The sequence below is a fragment of the Amphiura filiformis genome, chromosome 14, assembly GCF_039555335.1.
Source record: "Amphiura filiformis chromosome 14, Afil_fr2py, whole genome shotgun sequence".
Lineage (NCBI taxonomy): Eukaryota > Metazoa > Echinodermata > Ophiuroidea > Amphilepidida > Amphiuridae > Amphiura > Amphiura filiformis.
In genome coordinates this window covers 42,921,848-42,944,673 of record NC_092641.1, presented here as the reverse complement: position 1 = coordinate 42,944,673, position 22,826 = coordinate 42,921,848, and the positions used below count along the sequence as shown (strand labels likewise).

The following is a 22,826-nucleotide window of genomic DNA, read 5'->3' as shown; positions in this document are numbered from 1 at the left end:
CCCGTCTACAAGGATATACCTAAGAAACGCCCTCAATAAAATTGGTTGCTTGTTGTATTTGGAGTTTGAGCAAATATATACTGGCACTGGGTGGCTATGCATTCCATCGAAGTATGTTGTAACACCAATCAATTGTATTGACATAATAACGACTGTTTCGTATATCAGGATCGTATAGCTCAATTGATAGAGCGTCAGACTTTGGAACTGAAGACATGCTGAAGAGAGCATGGTCCGGGCACCGGTTCTGTTTTTTCATTCTCGTTTAATTTTAACTTTTTGACATGTTCTTTTTATCTTTCTTCAAATCTACGTTTCTACTTTTAATTTTAGGTGCGGTTTTTTTTTTTTTTTTTTTTGTTTTTTTTATAGTTTTTTTTAGTAATTTTGTGGTTTTATAGAAACTAGTAAAAGCATTTATTCTAAATAATAGCGAAACCCACGGTTAGACAGATGTGTTGTAACTACTTGTCTGTCCTCGTCTTTGCAATAAAACTATGTTGCACCTTTGTGCCATCCCAATTCTTGAGGTAGGGTGCGTTTTTGGCTTAAGCACGATTTTGTTTCTACTTGAAATGAAATCAAAATAAATATTGTTCTGTTGCCACAATTGCAGTTTTTTCAATAAAAACAAATAGATGAGGAATAATAATTATTCCATATTTGAATCTATTGTCCCATCAAGAATAGAGTGTCTTCAAAAACTTCAATCAATTCATCTGACAAAGGAAACTATTCTGGTCATTCAATTTTGTTTCGCTTGCACCTGTTATATCACAGGCGTTGGTAGAGAAGGCACACTTCTCTTGTCTTCACCGAAGTAGTGATGTAAACACTAACATGATTAATTACCATAGCTAGCAATGGACATACACTATTTTTTGTTCCACTTGAACCCATACTATAGGCTATTCGCTGTCGATGTGACGTAATTAATCGGATTAACTACCATAGCAATTGATGAATACAATTTCGAATATATAGCCCTGCACTTCATCGTTCACGTGGCACCTATGCATTAAACCATTGTTGTCAAAGAAATGCTAATCACTCGCCATGTAAGATTAGTATTTATGAAAAGAGTGGTATTCAATCTATGTTTGGTGACATACGCGGGTGATTAGTGCAATCTGCTTGATGGTAGTTATTGCGATTATTACGTCACTTCGACAGCGAATTGTAGTATAGACGAATCCAACAAGCCAAGTGATGGTCAGAATTTATTCGGCCATTATACGCTGGTGAAGTTGCGTAATTAATCGGATTAATTACCATAGCAATAGGTGAAAACAATTTTGAACATATCGCGCTGCGCTACAAGCAGGTTACACTCATCACCTGTACTGTGTATGTCTGCAATCATAGATTGAATACAATACTGGTCTTTTCAAAGATCTTACAGGTGCAGCATGATATGGTTCAATGAAGAGGTACCGCCTGAACGTATCAGTGTATAACGCGGTATATTCAAAATTGTTTTCACCTATTGCTATGAGTTAATCCGATTATTACGTAACTTCGCCAGCGTATTGAATAAAACAGGAGGATGTGAGTTCATAAGGGCAATGTCGGGGATAGGTCACAATCGATGTGGAGAGATGAGAGGTCCGACCAACAGCCATAGCGATTCAACTAATTCCAGCGGACGGTCTGTGGCTAGTAAGGAATCGTCTTTGACCACATGCGCAGATCTGTCTCGTCAGGAAGATATTTAATATCCCGAATTTATAATAGGCCTATGCCTACCAGTTCCATCGTATAACCGATCTGCTAGAGAATATTTGTTACCATGTTTAATAAATTCGTATTTATCGTATAATAAAATGTAGCCAAATGTATATTATGTGTCACACGGTTTTCTGCTGAACCACTAGCAGGCTATGTTACCACATCTATGACAATGACAAAGGTGAATTTTGATGATTTTTACGATCGTCCGGATGAGCAAATCACTGAATGGGTCTTTAGTTCCTCCTCTCCTTATCCTGCCAATATTATATGAATCAAAGAAAAATAAAGAAAAAATAAAATTAAACAAGAAAAAAAGACAAAGAAAAGAAACAATAAAAGAAAAACAATAGAATAAATTAAACTAAATATGAAAAAAAATGATCACGAAAGGAGTCTTTAGAAAATGCAAGAAAATATAAATGAAAAGTTTGAACAATATTTTGTTTATAAAAGTTTGTGTGACCGTGATGAGGCTCGAACTCACCATCTTCCGATCTAAAGAACCAAAGTCTTATGCCTTGCCAAGTGAGCTATGCTCGTGAGATGCGAAATAAAGATAAAATAATACATTGTATACCTGCTTGTGTCGGTAAATGATTTGCTCAAATTCCATAATGATATAATATTGTGGAGGGCGCTAGCGTGAAATATGCTATCATCACAGTCGCTTCTATTCCTTATAGACGGGTTTCTACGGTAATTGCACTCTAAATTTCAAGGATTTAAAGCAAATCCTAAGAGATAGGGGCCAATCAAGTATTAGATTTAAAATTAAATCTTACAGATTTTATAAAAATTGATTGGTCCCTAATTACAACCTTAAGGATTTATTTTTAAATCCTTGTAATTTAGAGTGTGACATGTTCCAATAAAACTCTGAACATGCCAAATTTTACATTGTAAGATTTTGATATACGGTATAATAGCTGTAAAATATTTTAAATGACATGTTTTTAATCCTTGGTTCTTTTTAGATATCAGTATTATTGCCATTTGTATAGACAGCAATGGATTTATCCAAAAATTATTTGACAATGATATGATGCACATCTTTTTAATTTAGGCCGTTATCTCAAAGTAGATCTAATAACATGTTCCGGGTTTGTGGGAACATGTCACACTTTATTAAAATTATAATACAGAAATATTACTATCAGGGAGATACGTGTATAAACTTGAAGCTACTTGATAATTCTGTTGAATATAATTATATTGTAGTTGCTACACTGTGTTTTACGATAAATAAACTTGTTATGATGCAACTTTTTGGTACATAAAATAAGCACTTTGGAAGTTATGGGAGAAAAAAAAAGCCATTTTACCCATTTTTTTGAAAAACAGGTCAAGTTATGGAAATTTTAAGGGATCGGATAGCGATGTTTGCACAATATTTTTTCCGGGACCTGAGAACACATCAGATATACCAAACTGGATTCTATACGAGGATTCCTAGTCGAGGAATGTCCTTTGGTTATCAACTAATGTGTAGCAGGCACAATTGAATCGTTAAAATTGCAACTTTTCATTTTGGGGTTTGAGAGTTTGTACTTACAAATTTTGTAGGTTCTTTCTGGTACATTTTTTGCTTCTTACACCTGCATCCATAGCAACATGTAACGCACGAGGAGCAGCACGTCCCGCAACCCATGCTGATTTGTATTTCAGGTTCACGAAGATATACAGTGGTAATTTGAAAACAGCAAAACTAGATTATTCCACGAATGGTGCTTTTATCTGAAAGGAAAAGAAAATAACAAAAGTTTGTCTTATATGGATAATCCAAAATTATTTTGTGGTTCATATCGTGCTTGTCATGCTATTAATAAATCGAGCAATTGTCTATCCTCATGAACTTAATCGGCTACGTACAAGTTGTATCAAAATGATACTTGCCTATCAGTTTTCATATGGCCAAATCTAACACATCAAAATTTAACATAAGATCCAAATAATTTGTAGATTAATTGTATAACAAGTCTTAAGCTACACATTCTGGACACTTCGAGAGTATATCAATTGTGGCATTTGAAAGAGGCCGGCTTTTCAATAAACATCAAGATTGATGGGTACCAAAACCAATAATTTTGATACAAGCTGTATACGTTTCTAGGACAATTATTTTTTTTATAAAACATCTTAAAAATGTAAATGACAAGTACACTTAATTGATAACTTGTGAAAAATACAAAACCAATCTTACTCATGATTTCTGTAAGAATGTATACCTTTATGGGCTATGCAATATAAAATCACACTCCCCCTGTTGAAGATTTAGCTAAAGTCTTCCACAGAAGGAGTATCAACTTTGAATAGAATAGACTGAATAAAATAACAGTAAAATTACTCAATTCAATATTGAGTAAGAAGGGAACCGGGCAACAAAATTCGTCAAATAAAACTCAATATTGATTAAACTTTTACTAAATATGAGTACAATTATTTAATTAACATTGAGTTCAATTCCCTCATTTTGTTCTTCTGTTCCCTTTTCACTGCACTCAACAGTTGAGTAAAACTTATTTGCAATGAATGCAAATTAATAAACTGCTTTGGATACACTATGCACGAAATTATCCAACTTTTTTTAAATAAAGCAAAATAGTAGAATTTTAAGCGAATGTGATTTTGTACTCTTCCTTCATGTTATATTGATAAGTTAGCGTTAAGTCCAGACAGTAGCAGGTTTAGATTTTATATATCGTTGCAGGTGATATCAGACAGAAAATCTTGCCAATATTTTAATACCTTTTAAGTCAAACTTTGATCCAAAAATATAAAGACTGCAACGCTTATGAGGAAAACATAATTGACATAAAGGCTTACAACTGTCAAACCATTTCTTCTATACATAGGCTCCTACAGACGGACTTACCAATTATAGAAAGAAGCAAAGTTTCTCATAAAGGCTTACAATATGATTAATCCATTAAAACAATCCTAATGCATGTCTTCTGTTTATGTTTACACGCGTTTAAGTCCATACAATATTCCTGTATAGTCCACGGAATCTAACTTGTAGACTGCAGTGACGCCGACTTCACGGCAACCTCTTTGTCACAGAAAAATTACCTTCACTTTAGATAAAGGGTGTATACCCTTAACATGTCCGGGTATCATGTCCCTTCCAATTCTGTCACTTTGTTCACTCCCTAAAAACTATGACAAGAGTCACCGTCCAGTCACCTCCCGACGACCACTAACGGTATACAGTATCCAGGGTTGCCAAAAGATTTCAGCCCGAATCGCGGGTCAAATAATCGAAAAGTCGCCCAATTTTTCTCTTTACCATTGGTTTCTATGGGACATGAAACTATCGGAAGTCGCGGGAGCCAATGTTGAAAAGTCGCCCAATTTTTTTCTTAACCATTGGTTTCTATGGGACAGGAAATTGTCAAAAGTCGCGGGAAAAATCTTCTAAAGTTGCCCAATTGGGCTACCAAATCGCGGGTTTGGCTGTCAGTATCCGCCCAAAGGAGGAAATATTTTTCATTTAACTGTTCAATATTAATTAAGGCTTTGTCTATCTACGTGTACTCGTCAGTAAGGGAAAGAACCGCTTGTTCTTGGCTTAAAAATAGGCAGGATGTCGGCAAAAGCTGTCAGTGTGTATTATTGAAGGACTTGCCAATGTCTGTGTGGTGTATTTACTTTCCTATATAAATAAAATATATCAACTTTCATTTTAATTTTACAAAATTAAATTTTGATTAGGGATTTACTTCTGAACCAATACTAGGCATGGGTGTACTCATTTAAATGTATTTTCAATTTTGATTTTGAATATATGGCCATGAAAATGCACACTTCTGAGTTTTTTTAGATTTAATTAAGAAAATGGCTTTTTTGATGTGTAAGGTAGAGTATAGACGGGGTTAAGGTGCCCAAGTTTGTCATCGTCTTTCTAACTAGGCTGTCAATGTAGACATTTTACACGCAATATGATAATCAACCGTCAACAACATACAAATCATTGGTTAGGAAAATATTAATGTTATTCTTAGTAGTGCAAGTGTATTTGAAGACCTGAGCGCAAGAAGACCGTAAGTCCACTTGGCCCCTCAACATGTATACACTCAAGTTGCGTATATAGTTTCGTATAGTTTGGTAATGTTTAATACATGTTCAGGGGCCAAAACAAATCTTTCACAACCTTTCATGATTTTTTCACCCTGGAACTTGTATTAAACATTATAAAACCCTAAGAAACTATACGTAACTTTAGTGTATACATGTTGAGGGGCCAAGTGGACTTACGGTCTTCTTGCGCTCATGTCTTCATTTGGAAATACAGACAGCAAACAAATTAAAGTACCAGTTATTTTCACCCCTGTATAACCAAAACTAAAGACAGGTGCAGCTATAATTGAAGACCGAATTGAAAAGACTAGTTTGCGTATGACGTCCTGTCAACCAGACCAAAAATGCCGTACTGCGCAGGTCAGTAACCAATCACGTCGCGCCTTTGCCCTGACGTCAGACGCAAACTAGTCTTTTTAATTCGGTCTTCAATTATAGGTGTCATATGAGAACCAGCAGTTAAAAACTGGATCTTTAAGCTTGAATTGAAGACCCCATTCGTTAAATTCGGTCAAGAAATAAAGACACCGTGGACAAGGTGATCCAAACTTAGGAACATATTACTTCATTGGATGCCCTTTTGATTTGTACACAAAGCGTTCTTGGACAAAATAACTATCGCTGTACTTTCCATTGATTATATATAACATTAAAATGCAAGTTACTTTTCATTTTGTTCCTTCTTGGGTTTTTGATCCCCGTTTTCTCCATTGATTTCATCAAAATGAGGTCTTTAATCAAAGCTTAAGGGCACAGATATTGTCTCCTTGTTTTAATTTGGACCTTTTTAGGATATAGAGGTAAACATTGCTAGTACCTTAATTTTTTTGTTGTATCTGATAGAAGCAGTGAAGAAGTGGTAGTGGTAGAGATTGGCCTAGAGGACAAGTATAGCAAACAAGCAAAGGCTTATTTTGAGGAAAAGTTGCCTGATGTTCAATATCTCAAAAAGTGAATATGCTGACATCCCAGCAAACACAAACACGTTTTTAAAACGTTTTAAATAAGTTATATTTTGGGTTTTGGTTTAGGTAAAAACGTTTTAATAACATTAAAATGTCGGGTTATATAAAGGTCATGAAATCGTTTTAAAACGTTTTGTATGAAAACACACTACAACAATATTTTTAAATGTTTTCGAAATGTCATTGTAAACTATTTTTGCAAACATTTTTGGCCAAATATTTTGTCAACCCCAAAATAACATTCTGTCGGGTTATATAAAAGGCCGTGAAAACATTTTAAAAACGTTATTGTAAATATTTTGGGCAAACATTTTTTTTGCAAAATATTTTTTCAACCCCAAAATAACATTCTGTTTAGAATGATTTGTACCAAGTTTTCAAAAATGTTTTTGGAATGTTATTAAAACGTTGTTATACCCTTTATATAACCCGACATTTAAACGTTTTCTGTAAAACATTTTTGTTTGCTGAGCAGTAGATTATCAAAAAACGTTTTTTGAGGTTATGAAAACGTTTTATACTCTTAATATACCATTTATATAACCCGACATTTAAACGTTTTCTGACAACCTTTTATAACCTTTTGTGAAGGATGTCGAAAACTTTTGTGTTTGCTGGGTGGCTGTTATATGTGTCTCTTTTAACATAAAAGCTATGAATAAATATCAGAATCATCTCAAGTGGAGGTCACTTCAAATCATCCCCAAGTCACATTGTTTATGAAAACATAGATCATTTTTAAAAACATATGACTTGGGGATGATTTGAAGTGACCTCAACTTTAAATGAGTCTGGTATTTATTCCCAGCTTTTATGTAAAAATAGACACATGTAGCAGCCGATAAGTGCATCCATTTGATATGGATGTATATATTATAATCATATAGAACAGATGAGTAATGTGATAGTAACATAAAATAGTAACGAATTTAAAAAGTAACGTTATACACAAAAATGTAAACTGGACAGGTGAGAGAGTGCATGTATGTGTAATAATTATATCACTATGGACCACAATGGCCTCATCCCAATGACATAGTTCAATAACCTCAATTAAACAATCATAGTGCAACATTTGACCTCAAGTTGCAGAGTATGAATTTTTGTACTCAAATTTTCAAAGGTCAATCAATGATTGTGAAAATATACTGGGGTTAAAGAACTGTGCCCTGATAGCTGAGCATGTTGTGGATCATATAGGCTATGTGCCATGTTTCAGATATCAAATTACGAACCTGAATGACGCATTAGATATATAGTTTGGTGAACCTTAACCTATTCAACTGGTTTTAGGATGCTATTAATTAGCGACACGCAGTAAGCTTACTGATCGCATCTCTATTTTGTATTTTATGAACTAAAATTATCTGTGATAAAGTCTTATATCAACTTTTATAAAATGATATTGGGTGATGTGCAACGCATGCAAGGATGATGACTTTCTCTATATACCTACTTTTTGCTGTTTTTGACACCCGTCACGGCCATTAGTATACCATTTTATTTTTCACTTTTGCCCAAATGCGCCCAATTGAATACATTGATCGCCACTGAAAACACCATTGAGACTCTACCCCCCCCCCCCTGGGATTGGGAAACGTGAAAAAGCAAAACTAAAAGGACAATTTATTCACTCCTATAGACGAATCCAAGTAGCCAAGTCATGGTCAGGATTTGGTCGGACATCTTTGGGTAGCCGCTAGCACCAACCTGGTGTTTTGAGCGTCCAATTGTGCAAATAAAAGACGCCTAACACCTAGAGAAGATGCAAGGACGAGGAGGGTTAATAGAATAATAGCTAATAATATATATATAATGGAGATAATCCCGTCGCATCTATTCATATACATAGTCCTTTTGTTCGCAAGTACATCAATGCATAGATACCGCGTATAGTTAATCCGATTATTATGTCACTTTGAGAAATTCCAAGTCTTCTTTAGTCATGCGAAATGAACATGATGCATTTTTGGGAATTCCCACTGCTAAATGACCAGGGAGAACATGAAGCTAAAAACAGGGATTTTTCTCAACATGGATTTTAAAAATCCACTTTTTTTCTTTAATTAAAAAAAGGGGGACAAAGGGAAAAAATCATATGGAAATTGCAACAGATTTTGATGATTTAGGCTAGGGTTTATAGTTCGGGTTATATGACATAAGGTTAGGGTTTGAAATTATGATTTAGGGTTAGGTTTAGATTTTTTAAATGATCAAAATAAATAGTAGTTTTTAGATAATTTCTTTTTGGACTTTTAAAAGTCCATGTTGAAAATAAATCCTGTTTAAAATGGTTGGGAATCACATGTCTTCTTTAAAGAGGGGTGCAATTAATTTCTGGAATAGGCCATTTGACCAACAGTGGCCAATAATTTATGATTAATTCTTATAATGAAATCAAATTCAAACCGATTATTTATTTAGATTTTTTGTAATTAAAAACAAGTATAGTAATTGATCAAAGATTATGGTCAGCAGCAATTTGGATTAGGTAACAATATTTATATAGTTACACATTTTATTTTGAAATTAAATGCCAAGTTTCCTCTGATATTATATGCATGTTGATATCGGTTTACAGTTCCTCTTAATTTTGGCAAAGTTCTGTTGCACTTTTAAATGAATCTGATCCTATTTGGCAACTAAATCGTGTCGCTGATGACCGCGATAGGTGAGAGGTGATTAAAACGAGTACAAACAAGCCTAGTATTGGTTCAGTGGTTCTCAGGCCAAAAAAACAGTGTTTGTTTGCCCAGACAGGGGGTAGAAAGGAGTGGATTGGTAGGTCTTAGATCTGTACACGTGTTGCAGCAAGTGGAATAAGAGAAAAGATAAGATATTCAGCCTTACATTTTGTACTTGTGTCAAACTTTAATGTATTTCCTTGAACCTTACCATATTTTTATATCATTGTTAAAAAAAAAAAGGTTTGATGTTTTTGATTTTTTGGGTTGGTCGTGTCTGGGCAAACAAACACTGTTTTGGCCTTAGATAGCTCAAAATTTTGTTTTTGGCACCTTATGTGCTAACATAGCCTGCTAGTAGTTAAGCCAAAAGCCGTGAATTAAGACAAAATAAAGCATTTTACATGAATCTGATATTAATTTCTCTACTCATGTATAGAAACAATTAGCTGTTTGAATGGGGATTCAAATTTGCCAATACTGGGGCTTTCCTCGTTTTTTACCAAATATTTTGAAAAATACCTAATCACAATATTGTAATGAATTAAGCTTTACTTTAGGCAATTTATACACAATTATATTTTGTTTACCATATTTGCACTTAATTTCGCTGGGCTGAATAGGGCCTTTAAAATGACTGGACACTCTTTCTTCCTATAGATACTTGTTGTTTAGAGTTTTGATGGTTTATGGTTTGGGATTAAATATGTGTTTCCTATTAATTTGACATTGCAGAATGAAATAAAGTTATAAATAAGTTTACAAACGGACAATTTAACATAATATTTCGCTTTCAATCCGAAGACCATAATGTTTCTAAGTGTCAATCAAACAGGAAGTTATATCACTATAAAATACTTCTGGTATATATCCTTTAGAGTTAATGGGTCGGTCACCCACCTTTGCACAGTATTTTTTGTGGGCCTGAGAGCACATCAGACATATCGAATTGCATTCTGAATACGAAGAATGTCCTTCTGATATCAAATAATTTGTGAAATTCGCGATAAAATCAATTTTATGGCAAATTATTAAAAATGGATATTTTTTGACATTCAAGAATTTATAAATGTAATGATTTGCTCAAAGTGTATGTAGCTTTGCTGAAAAGCCGACGATCATTTGAACAGTTTGACTTTTTGTATTAAAGATACACATTTTCCCCAAAACGACCTAAAATAAACAAAAAATGTGTTTTATGTCGCCAATTTCAAAAAGTCAAAATTACTTGATATCAGAAAGACTTTCTTCGTATTCAGAATGCAATTAGATATGCCTGATGTTCTCTCATGTCCCACAAAAAGCGTTGCTATCAAACGTTGCTATCCGAACCCTTAAACATATATGATTCCCGATAATCTGATATTGGCGAATAAAGTAGAGTTATAAACAAGTTTACAAACGGGCAATTTAATAAAATATTTCGCGATTGCTTTCAATCTGACCACCATTATGAGCCTGAGTGTCAATCAAAAAGGAAGTTATCACTATAAAATACTTCTGGTATATCCTTTACAGTTAATGACCGTCAAATAAGTTTCGATATTACAAAATAGGCAAAAGGATATTGATGCCCAGTATGAACTTGTGGACATTTTCTTATAGTTACATTCTTACATTTTCTTGTAATTTGGGCAATATTGTAAATATTTGAATTTTTGACAAGTACGAATTTCACAAATTTGGAATTTTTAAATGTTACTGACGCAGCTGTCCATTGCATTGTGTTCATGGCATGCAATTTCAATTAAGCCAAAAAAAAAAAAAAGAAGATGTTTGCTTGCCCTCAACCGACCGACCCTAATTTTGGAAAACAGAAAAAAGTTTTTTTTTAATTTACTGTACAAAAGAATACCGACCCTATTTTTGGAAATTCCTGAAACATTTTTTCATTCTGAAGATGTTAAAAAATATAATTTAGAGCTTGTGTTCAACATTTTAGTTGTTTTGTAATGTTAGTTGATTCATTTTGACACCAAAATTGTCTGATTTTTCATATTTTGAGCCTTAATTAATACAAACAGTAGAGTTTGCTAGTAAATAAAAAAAAAGAAAGAAGAAAAAAATCCCGACCGACCGACCCAATTTTTAAAATTCATTTGAGGGCAAACAAAAATTTATTTTTTCGCCAATAAAATTAAAACGGTACTCAATAAAATAAATCCTACATTGTCCTAGCTGAATAACAATTAAACAGGTTGCCATTTCCAAAAGTACGTATCGTACGCCCGTGTATTCAAAATCCCGTCACATGGGCTATTCCATTTAAAATCCACATTCCCCCTCCATGTTAAACTCACCCTCCCTCAGTGGAAGATTCAGGTTGAATCTTTCTCAGAGGGTGTATGAAACTCAAATGGAGCTGCCCAATGTGTTCATTCCATTTGAAATTCATACTCCCCCTATGGCAGATATTTCCAAAATCTTCCACAGGGGTAGTGTGGATTTCAACTGGAATAGCCCATTGAGAGTGATTTTGAATAAACATATACGTATGTTGTATACAAATGTATTGGTAATGCAATGCACCATTACTTAATAAACATTGGGCAAAAATATAGCCAACGTTTGTGTGGAATGCAGTCTAAGGTTGGGTAATCCAATTTGGTTTAATGAGTTTACCCAACAGCTAATTACAGTTCTTTGCCAAGACCAAAGGAAAAACTTACGTTTTTCTGCTGACAGTTTCGCCATAAACCTCCTGGCTTTCTCAAAGCAATTAATGTTGTTATTGATCCATCTGCTTGGAGCGGGAATCCCGGCCGGATGTTATTGTTTTAGCGGAAGTACTCCTGTCTCCAACGTTTATTGAGCAGAGGATCAAAGATGTGGCTTAGAAAGAATGTCCCCTCGTCTCTGTTCATGATGTTGTCGCCTCTCTTGCGAATCCATACTGATTCCTTGACCCATCTTGCCCTGCGGTTTTCTTCCCTATCAAGGATTGATTAAGGATTGATGGGCTGTCTCAGTCTAAATGGTTAGCCCTTGATCCTTTATACATCTTTGATCCTCTGCGCAAGACCAACGTTGACGGTACGTCCGGTAAAACAATAACATCCGGCCGGGATTCCCACTCCAAGCAGATGGACCAATAACAACACCAATCGCTTTGAGAAAGCCAGGAGGTTTCTGGCGAAACTGTCAGCAGATTTTTTTTTCCTTTGGCCTTGGCAAATAACTTTTATTAGCTGTTTAATCAACAGACCTGCATGAACCTCTTCAGTCTAGTTTACAAATGTTCGGCAAATTTCAATAGTTGAGATGGTAGACAGTTGGCTTAATAAAATGTCCATGATGTTTAGGCTGTGCTAAAATTACTTCAAAATGATTTACGCTATATCAGTACGTTGTGTCCAGTCATTTTTCTTTGTAAATTGTCTATAGCTAATTGTCGGGTCAATACTTTTACTTAATGCTTGTCGGTACAATAATTGAACTTAACTGCATGCACATAATGTTCGGAATAGGAAATATGCCACGTAAATGTTAAGTTAAGCTGATTGTCCTTTTCCTACTAGCCTCTAGGCCTGCTAAAATAATACGTCGGTGACTAAGGCGCTTTAGTCATACACAATAATTATAACATTAATGTAACAAAATGTAGCCACTGTATGTCTGCTACGCGACCACATAATTCAAAACAGGCCAATAATTGAAGACCGAATTAAGAAGACTAGCTTGCGTATGACATCCTGTCACCCATACCAAAAATGCTGTACTGCGCAGGTCAGCAACCAATCACGTCGCACCTTTGCCCTGACGTCGGACGCAAACTATTCTTTTTTAATTCGGTCTTCAATTATATTTGTTGTTTGCTATTTTCTTGCCAGACAATATCAAAGTTGAGATACAATGCAATGACGTCACATAAAATGCACTTGATAGACGAATTTCATTTATCACATTGATAAACATGATAAAAAAATATTTATTTTCATTTGTTTGTCAACTTGGTCCAGTTTCTGTGACACAATTATTCGCTATATTAATTAATACTAACTGGTATTAATCACAGTGGAATTGCCAAAAAGGAACCACAGACAGTGGCGGCCTCGGGGAAGGGGTCAAATGTCAATTTCTCCCCCACTTTTTACGAAAAATTCAACTTTTTGCCCCAATTTACCCCCCCCCAAAAAAAAAAAATCCTGGCACTGGTACTGACTACAGAGGGCCTAAACCTATTATTCAGGACAACTGCCCCCTGATATGCCCCAAAGAGCTAGGAATATACAGGGTTCAAAAGAAATAACCCCCTCCCCCGCCTAAAATTACCGAACATTTTCTTTGAATAACTTGATATACGTTTTGTTGAATTGAAAAATAATCACATTTTCTAAAAAGTTATTTTCAAACCCTTGTATTTAATAGTAAAGGATACAAAAAGTTTAGGCCTACTGTGCGGATTGTAAATTATATTTGCCAGGACCTTTAAATTTGAACCCTATATAAACAGTGGCGTAGCCAGGTGGACAAAGGGTGAAGTTGCCCCTCCCAGGAAAAGTCTTGTCCCCCGTGGGATGGTAGCCGCCCCGATATTTAAGGTTTTTAGGCCGTTTTGTACTTTTGAACACATTTTTGACCATTTTCATCAATGCCCCCCTCCCCCTTGCCCACCATCTGAAAAAAGTGCTGGCTACACCACTGTACATATATAAACAATAATTAATATTATAGTATATTCACAAATTATGCTACCATTTAATAGTATTTTAATACCATACAACATAATCTTAAAGTTAAGCGAATATCAGAATTCAAGATCAACAAGAAGACTGAGATATATAGGATTAGGTTGTTCAATCTGTCTAGACCTAATACAAGCATGCATGTCTGTTAGAATTTCCATGCTGTTACTAAATAGGTTTAAATGATGCCAATAAGATTTGTAAATCAGTGTTGTATTACCGTGGTATTACTGACACGATTTATTTGAACTCTGAGAAAAAATGCTCGAATGATATGATCAATGTTGTCCATATCAGAACGTACAACTTCCGTCTTATAAATTGACCAGCAACCCAGCAAACACAAAAACGGGTTTAAAACGTTTTAAATAAGTTATATTTTGGGTTTTGGTTTAGGTAAAAAGGTTTTAATAACATTAAAATGTCGGGTTATATAAAGGTCATGAAAACGTTTTAAAACGTTTTGTATGAAAACACACTACAATAATATTTTGAAAATGTCAAATGTCATTGTAAACTATTTTTGCAAACATTTTGGCCAAATATTTTGTCAACACTTAAATAACATTATGTTAAAATATTTGCACCCAGCAAACACAGAAATGTTCTTAAAATGTTTTTACAAAACGTTTTAATAACATTTAAATGTCGGGTTATATAAAGGTCGTGAAAACATTTTAAAAACGTTATTGTAAATATTTTGGGCAAACATTTTTTGCAAAATATTTTTCAACCCCAAAATAACATTCTGTTTAGAATGATTTGTACCAAGTTTTCAAAATGTTTTTCGAATGTTATTAAAACGTTTTTATACCCTTTATATAACCCGACATTTAAATGTTTTCTGTAAAACATTTGTGTTTGCTGTGCAGTAAATTACCAACAAATGTTATTTAATGTTATGAAAACGTTTTATACCATTAATGTACCCTTTATATAACCCGACATTTAAACGCTTTCTGACAACCTTTTATAACCTTTTGCGAATGATGTCGAAAACGTTTTGTGTTTGCTGGGAAAGTAATGGTGAGATCATCTGATTTAAGGCCTGTAGCTGTTAATGTGACACTCTCCGTCGAGTTTTTCGATAAATTCATTAATTTCTCAAAAAGTAAAAATAGCAGTTTAACAAATAATAGTTCAAATGAAAGCCATTATTGGGGGCATAATTATCGTATCATTAAAATAGGTCTGACACCAATTAAAACATGTGTTTTGATGTTCCAAGTTCATAGTAAAATATGCTTACGCTCTTTTTTACAGATGGCCTGGAATTTCATATTTCGGTTGCAGCGATTGCCCAAAAATAGGTGGTATGCTTATGAAAAGCGTTTCCGCTTGGAATGTAGATAGTTATTGTTGCTATTACTGTTCGCGATTTTAATTTATGCATTCTTTAGCCGACAATTTTCAATGCAATTTACACACTCAAAATGTCGCTCGCGTAAATACTGATATTTTAAACAGTATCCGTTTTTAAACGAAACTACTGTCCACATTAGTTCCCAAGACTTTGATGAAAACATAGATACCAAATCAGACTGCATGTGACGAACAGATTTTAAACTAGAATTGAAAGAACCAGCGTATGCCCTATGAAAATGCTGTTTCGTAATAAATCGCGTTGTGATAAAAAGAGGGAATTTTTGACATCCTTTTGGCTGTTTTTTATACCAAGGAAATGCGTGACCTACCCCAAACTTCTCATGTAGCCTTGACTTAATGTCCGTGACTGTTTGATATTATTGAATTTAGACGATTTGAACTATTTACTTACATTTAACCCGATGTTTGGCCAGAGAATGTTGTATTATATTCCAAAGATGGCGACAGCTACAGACTCACTTTAAGCCAGTAAAAAGGACACGTTTCTGCTCAGATGTTTCAGAGTTTGAGACCATATATTCACGGTTTTCCTATTACAATTCAAACCTATGACAAATTTGGCTGGTTTGCGATATGCGATTTTCATCCTGATGTGGTAGTGATGTCAGTACAGTGAGCATTTAATTGGGCACAGCCAAATAATTACTAGCGTTCGGCCAAAGCGCTGGTGTACACATGCACACGCTTAATACGCCACATAGATGCGCGAGCGAAACAGCTGCTTCAACGCGTTGACGTTGACTGCCACATCAGGGTGAAAAATGGTAGGCCTACATGTATGACTATAAAACCTCAAACACGCCCCTCGATAAAGGTTGGCAAATGAAGGAGGCGGCAGTTTAGCGAATATGCGAGTGCAAGCGCCGCCCTAACCGTGGAAGGTTTCCGCATACCGAATATAGGTTTATATCATGGCCTCTAGGCCTCATGGTTTATTTTTCGAAAAGAAAGCATAATCAATTGAGAAGGGAATGGATATTGCCATAATAATATCAAAGTTAATACTTGTCGTCCATAACAAGAAGGAATGCATCACGATTGTATAATATCCAGCTTTGGTATTTCATTTGATTACACTAAACATATGAAGCTTTATCTTTACTAGATTTATGCACTGAACATTTGCAGACCAGGCCTTCTACATGTAGTGAGCACCACATTAGATTGTGTTTACAAGAAATATTTATAAAATAAATAAATAACATGAATCCATATAAGATTTATATAGTGCACCAGAGGATACAAAGCGCTGTAATTTCGCTGCTACTAGTGAATTATCAGAATCAGATATCATCAACTATGCCGATTGTAGCCGATTAGATTGTAACATCCACTTATTATCTCAGCAGTTCCCCAAAGTCCATTGGATGAAGAAAGATGTGAGCGGTATGAATTAATAAGTGTCGCCTCCTAGAAATATCTTAGATCACCAGCTTGGATGATAAAATATTATCTAGAAACAGGCATCTGTTTTTCAAGGTCTCCCTTTCATCTATTGACCTTAAAGAAAGGATTAAAATTATTGAATAGAGTCCATGACCTGACGCAACGCATTATTAATGAGTAGCTATTAGGGACAGTCATGATGTTATGGTTGAGCGAGCAACGTATGACCACTACACAGGTCAATGGCCTGATTGCGATCTGGCGGGTTTTTAAAAGCACAGTCCCTGAACTACGGTGTACCATGAGGGACATGCAAACTTAAAATAATTTTTCACAAACTCAAATATTTTTTTGCAAACTGAAATGATTTTCTACAAACTCAAATATTTTTTTTACAAACTTGAAATATTGTTTTGCAAACTTTCGACTTTCACGAGAGAGCAAGACTCCCAGCGAGACTCAGGCTATCGAGATTGAGTCTATGCGCGATGCGATATAATAAAAAAAAAAAAGAAGGGTCTTAGACCGCTCGGCCACACGACTTGTTGGTATCCATCTTGAATTTTTTACATATAATCGCAAACTCAACATAGGCTTACCACGTGGCAAGCAAAGGCAGAAAACGTACCATATTTTGGAATTTTATTTGCTTAAAAACATTAATGTGTATTAATAGCGCCCAATTGTTGTTAAGGAGGCTGTGTACTCTCAGACATGCATGTAGTAAAAGTGCAATAACTTTGTAATTATTCGCACAAGACATATAAAAGTATACATTTGTATGAAGGCAAGACATCAATAAATCTTAATATAAATACAGATTTGGGGTAAAAACAACAATTCTGAAGAAAATCACAAAAAAACATCATAACAAAAAAACACTCTTTCCAAAATATTTTATTTTGTTTTTAGCTCAACTTGAGGCTCCATTCCAAAAGCGGTTTTTTTATATTTTTTTATATCAATTGGCCTTATATTTTGAGATATTGACCATATAAGACATCAAATTGAACTTTTTAAAATTCACAAACGCCTATTTGCACAAAATGATGCCTAAAATCGGAAATAGACCAAAATATTAAAAAAAAATGAGAAAACCGTTTCTTGAGTCAATCGTGCTTTTTACGATGATCATATTGGCTTACCTATAGATGCTGTATTTATTGAGTTATCGTGTACCTAAATCGTCATTTTACCGAGAAAATGAACATTGAAATAATGGCCGTTGAAGTTTAAAGTGGTCACATTTTGCACTTTCATCGAATTTCACAGGGAATAGGGCAGTTTTCGTTTTTGTACCTTATATTACGTGAACATCGGGTAAATCCACAGCCCCTTGAGAAGTTTGAGCGAAATCCATTCATAACTTGATATTTAAATCGGGGAAAGAACTTGAAAAAACCCCATTTTATCAGCTAAAACGGAGCCATTTGACCACTAGGTTTTGTGAAATCAGTGCTTCCGTGGTGTTTCCATAAGATGCGCCGCGCATGCAGATAAGCGTCGCGTATGCGTAGCGTATTTGTGCGTTAACAAATTGCGCGATACGCAACGCGATGCGTTGTTGGGCGCGTGTACCCTGCTGGTTCAACAAAGATTTTCTTTCCTTTTCAATTTCAAACACGAGTGGAATAGTGAAATAAAATCCTTAAAATATTGCAGTTGGAGTTTACAAATCTGGATTTTCATTCCTTTTATTTATAAAAAACATTACAAAGTGCAAACATAAAAAAAAAAAACTCAATTTTGCGAAAGAAACAATGTCTAGAGTACACAGCCGCGTTAAGAGGCGCACCATTTGATTTCCAAGGGGCATGGGAGTTTTTTGAAAAAAACTTTGCCCACTAGTGAGACGAAAAAACAACTTCGCCCACTAGTGAGATGGAAATTTTTGTTGCCTCACTGGTGAGTAAAACAAATTTCTCCCACCCAACTTTGTATAAAGGTATACATTATAATTGAAAAATAAATAAATAAATAAAAAAAGGCGGTGAAAATAAATCCTCCTTTGGAGGCGATAAAAAATACAAAAAAATTCTGCCTGACCCAAACTCCCATGCACCCCTGAGAATCTAATGGTGCGTCCCCTGCGTGATCTAAATACAGAAATCCGACAATAAATGGGCCTCTACATGCACAATAAATTATATTAAAGTTTGCAACAACAAAAATTAAAGTTTGTAATAATTATTCGAGTTTGTAAAAAATCATTTGAGTTTGTAAAAATTATCAAAGTTTGCAAAAATTATTTTAAGTTAGCATGTTCCTCATGGTACACCGTACTGAACATAACATATCCGTGGGCATATGACCGAAATTGCCTAGCAATTGACGTCTCATGTCAACGCAGTCTATAGTGTGATTAGAACATTATTGTCTGGTGATCATTATAGTATGATCAGTACGAAAATCCAGATTTTCAAAAATTAAAAGAACCACTTTTTAGCGGGAATTTTCGTAAGTTACACAGCTGAAGTTATGAAAGGGTTGAAAGACTACAATATTATGGCATAAACAAGAATATGTTCGATTGGTCTTTATTCCTATAGGCTGAACCCTTAAGGGAGTCATCATTTGACTGCTTCACTAATGAAATACGGATCAGATGGAGAAACGTGATGATGATGATGATGATGAAGGCGATGATGATGATGATGATGATGATGATGATGATGTAGGTGATAATGAAAGGTGATGATGATGATCGATGATGATGATGATGATGATGGTGGTGGTGATGATGATGATGAAGGTGATAATAACGATGATGATGGTGATCATCGGATGATGATCAATGATGATGATGATGATGGGGAAGGTGAAGATGATGAAGGTGATGAAGATGATGATGATGATGATGATGATGATGATGATGATGATGATGAAGGTGATGATGATGATGATGATCGATGATGATGATGATGATGATGGTGATGATGATGATGGTGAAGATGAAGATGATGATGAAGGTAATGAAGGTGATGATGATGATTGATGATGATGATGATGGTGGTGGTGAAGGTGTGAGGTGAAGATGATGATGAATGTGATGACGATGATGATGGTGATATGATGATCATGATGGGGAAGGTGAAGATGATGAAGATGATGATGATGGTCGATGATGATGATGATGATGACGGTGACGATGATGATGATGATGATGATGATGATGATGATGATGATGATGATGATGATGATGATGATGATGATGAAGATGAAGATGATGATGACGATGATGGTGATGTTGATGATGAAGATGGTGGTGATGATGATGAAGGTGATGATAACGATGATGATGATGATGATAAACACATAAGCGAAGGCAGCTGGGATGAAAAGCCGTCTATCAATTGAAAACTTATTGAAGATACATTTTCCTCCAAAGACCTTTTTAACAATAACATTTTGACAACATTTTAAAATGTTGTATAGCGTTTTTTCATATCCCTAGTTTTAAAAACGTTTTAAATATAACAGGAGGAGTTCGTGATCCTGGCATCCTCTTTTTATGACATTTTCAGTAGATATCCACGAAAAAAAGCTTATTCACAAAATTTCAGTTGCTTCCGATTTTGCGTTTGCGAGTTATAAATTTACATGAATATGTGCATTACACTGCTCCATAGGCCACTTTTGTAATTTCGTTCTGGTATACCAGAACGAAATTCAAATTTGACGATATTTTGGCTAAACGAATTTTAATTCGTTTAGCAAAATTTCTTGCAGAATAATATTTGCAAGAATCTGGATCACGAAATGCCATTTTAAATGTCATTGATCAAAACGAAAACGCGTTTACACGTTTATAACGTTTAAAAACGGGTGTTTTTTTGTGTGTGTTTGCTGTAATAGGCCTACTGTGGTTTTTACTATAGGGCAGGCCTACTTCATTTCACACTGGAAGATTTTGGAAATATCGTCCACAGAGGGAGTTTGAATTTCAAATGAAATGAACACATTCATGGCATTAGCAGCTTCATTTGAAACTCATCATCCCTCTGTGGAAAATTAAAGTGGAATCTTTCTCAGAGGGTGTATGAAATTCAAATGGAGCTGCCTAATATGTTAATTCCATTTGAAATTCATACTCCCCAGTGGCAGATATTTCCAAAATCTTCCACGTGGGGTTGTGTGGAATTGAAATGGAATAGCACAATGCTCTTTGCTTCATTGATACACCCGAAGTTCCAAATACGGTATTAAGTTTGTCTCATTTTGTTGACCAACTCGGAAATAATAGGCCTAATTGTGATCAATCTGAATCATTATAATTAATAACGGACATTTGAATCGCAGATGATGACGTAAATTATATCCTATTTGTTTCGTCTATGTCTAGGTTTATTATGGTCTAAAATGCCAATCTATGACATAATCATTTGACTGAGTCATTTAAATTTTAATTCGTGGTGGTTTTATACATTAACTTATGCAGCCAGTGTTGCATTGAACTAAACTACCGGTACCTAAGCAACGCTTAAACTGGGCAAAACTATTTTTACCATTAATCTTGACATCCAAACTTACCTTTCTGATATAATATAGTTTTAATACCAATATATCTTACCTGACTTGAAAGTATAGTCACAGATCACAAGTTTCGCAACTGGTACATTTCATTGCATGATTTCCACAACACTAAACAACAAATCCGTAATTCGCACATTTTATACAGTAAGAACAAAACTATATTATACAATTAGTTACCGACTCACTTCAATTCTGCTCCACTTGATTTATTCCGTTGCAAATATCATATGAGGTAATAATAAGTCTCCATAAACCCTCCATACGGCGCAGTAGTAGGCCTAGTGGAAGAGTAAGATCCAACATGTATAGCAAGCAGTATGTGGCCGAGGTATCCTATCTTCGCCTTACAGCGATGACTCTACCGACACAGTCATGACAGTCGCTTACTGTAACAGCTGGTTTACCAGAAGACTGTCTAAATATTACAATGAACCACGTGACTTTAAAGCCCAGAAAACTTCACCATTTACTAAAAACCAAGACTTGTGGCTTTTACATGAGCTTACATGGTCCTTTTAAGTGCGCATTTAATAGGCGTATAGTGTCTTCCCTGTCGCATCTGCTTTAAAGCAGTGCTAAATGCGACAATGCTGCATTATGAATCATATAATTAACCCTCAGTAACACAAACTGCGTTTCTGCAACTAAAACAGAAACTTCTATACTTTCGGATATATCATCTTAAGGAATCGGATAGCAACGTTTTCACAGTATTTTTTGTGGGACCTAAGAGAACATCAGGCACATTAAATTGCATTCTGAATACGGGGATGTCCTTCTGGTAGGCCTATCAAATAATTTTGATATTTTCTTTTGAAATTTACGATATGAAACTATTATGGCAAATGAATAAAAGACCTAACATTTTTATTTTTGGGAAAAAATGTATATCGTCAATACGAAATGTCAAAATGTTCAAATGATTGACGGATTTCCTCCCAGCTACATACACTTTAGGTTCATATCATTAGAGTTATAAAGTTTACTTACAAACATATCAATTTTTAAACATTTGCCATAAATTTGTATTATATCGCGAATTAAAAAAAAAAATCAAAATTATTTAATATCAAAGGGATAATCCTCATATTCAGAATGCAATTTGGTGTGTCTGAAGTGCTCTCATGACACACAAAAATACTGTGCTAACGTTGCTATCCGATCCCTTAACGCTCGACGCTCCCGTTTGGCTTTTTCCCTTCTGCTGATCACTATGGGACCGTTCGCAAACACTTGTAAGGGGGGGGGGGGCTGATGCAAAAAAATTTCATCGCGAAAATTTTTCGGGACCCCGTTTACATACCTCAAAAATTTCAGGCCCCCCCCCTTTTTTGACATGAAAATTATAGGTCAACTCCATAGAAAAGCATATAAACTCA

At 34.9% G+C, this 22,826-nt stretch overlaps 1 protein-coding gene across 2 annotated transcripts in view; it reads right to left on the bottom strand.

The window, feature by feature from the left end:
- The window catches only part of LOC140170141 (glycerophosphodiester phosphodiesterase domain-containing protein 5-like), a 126,791-nt gene extending 104,776 nt beyond the window's left edge, over nt 1-22,015 (bottom strand). Inside the window, exons 1-2 of one of the 2 annotated variants that reach the window (XM_072193461.1) lie at nt 21,633-22,015; nt 3,284-3,465 (exon numbers count right to left, since the gene is read on the bottom strand). In XM_072193461.1, the coding sequence (XP_072049562.1) occupies nt 3,284-3,379 (96 nt within the window). In that variant the 5' untranslated portion in view covers nt 3,380-3,465; nt 21,633-22,015. Of the gene's footprint in view, nt 1-3,283; nt 3,466-4,603; nt 5,180-21,632 lie in introns of those variants that run through there. The other variant, XM_072193462.1, reaches the window with a different exon arrangement.
- Between the last annotated feature and the right edge of the window lie 811 nt (nt 22,016-22,826).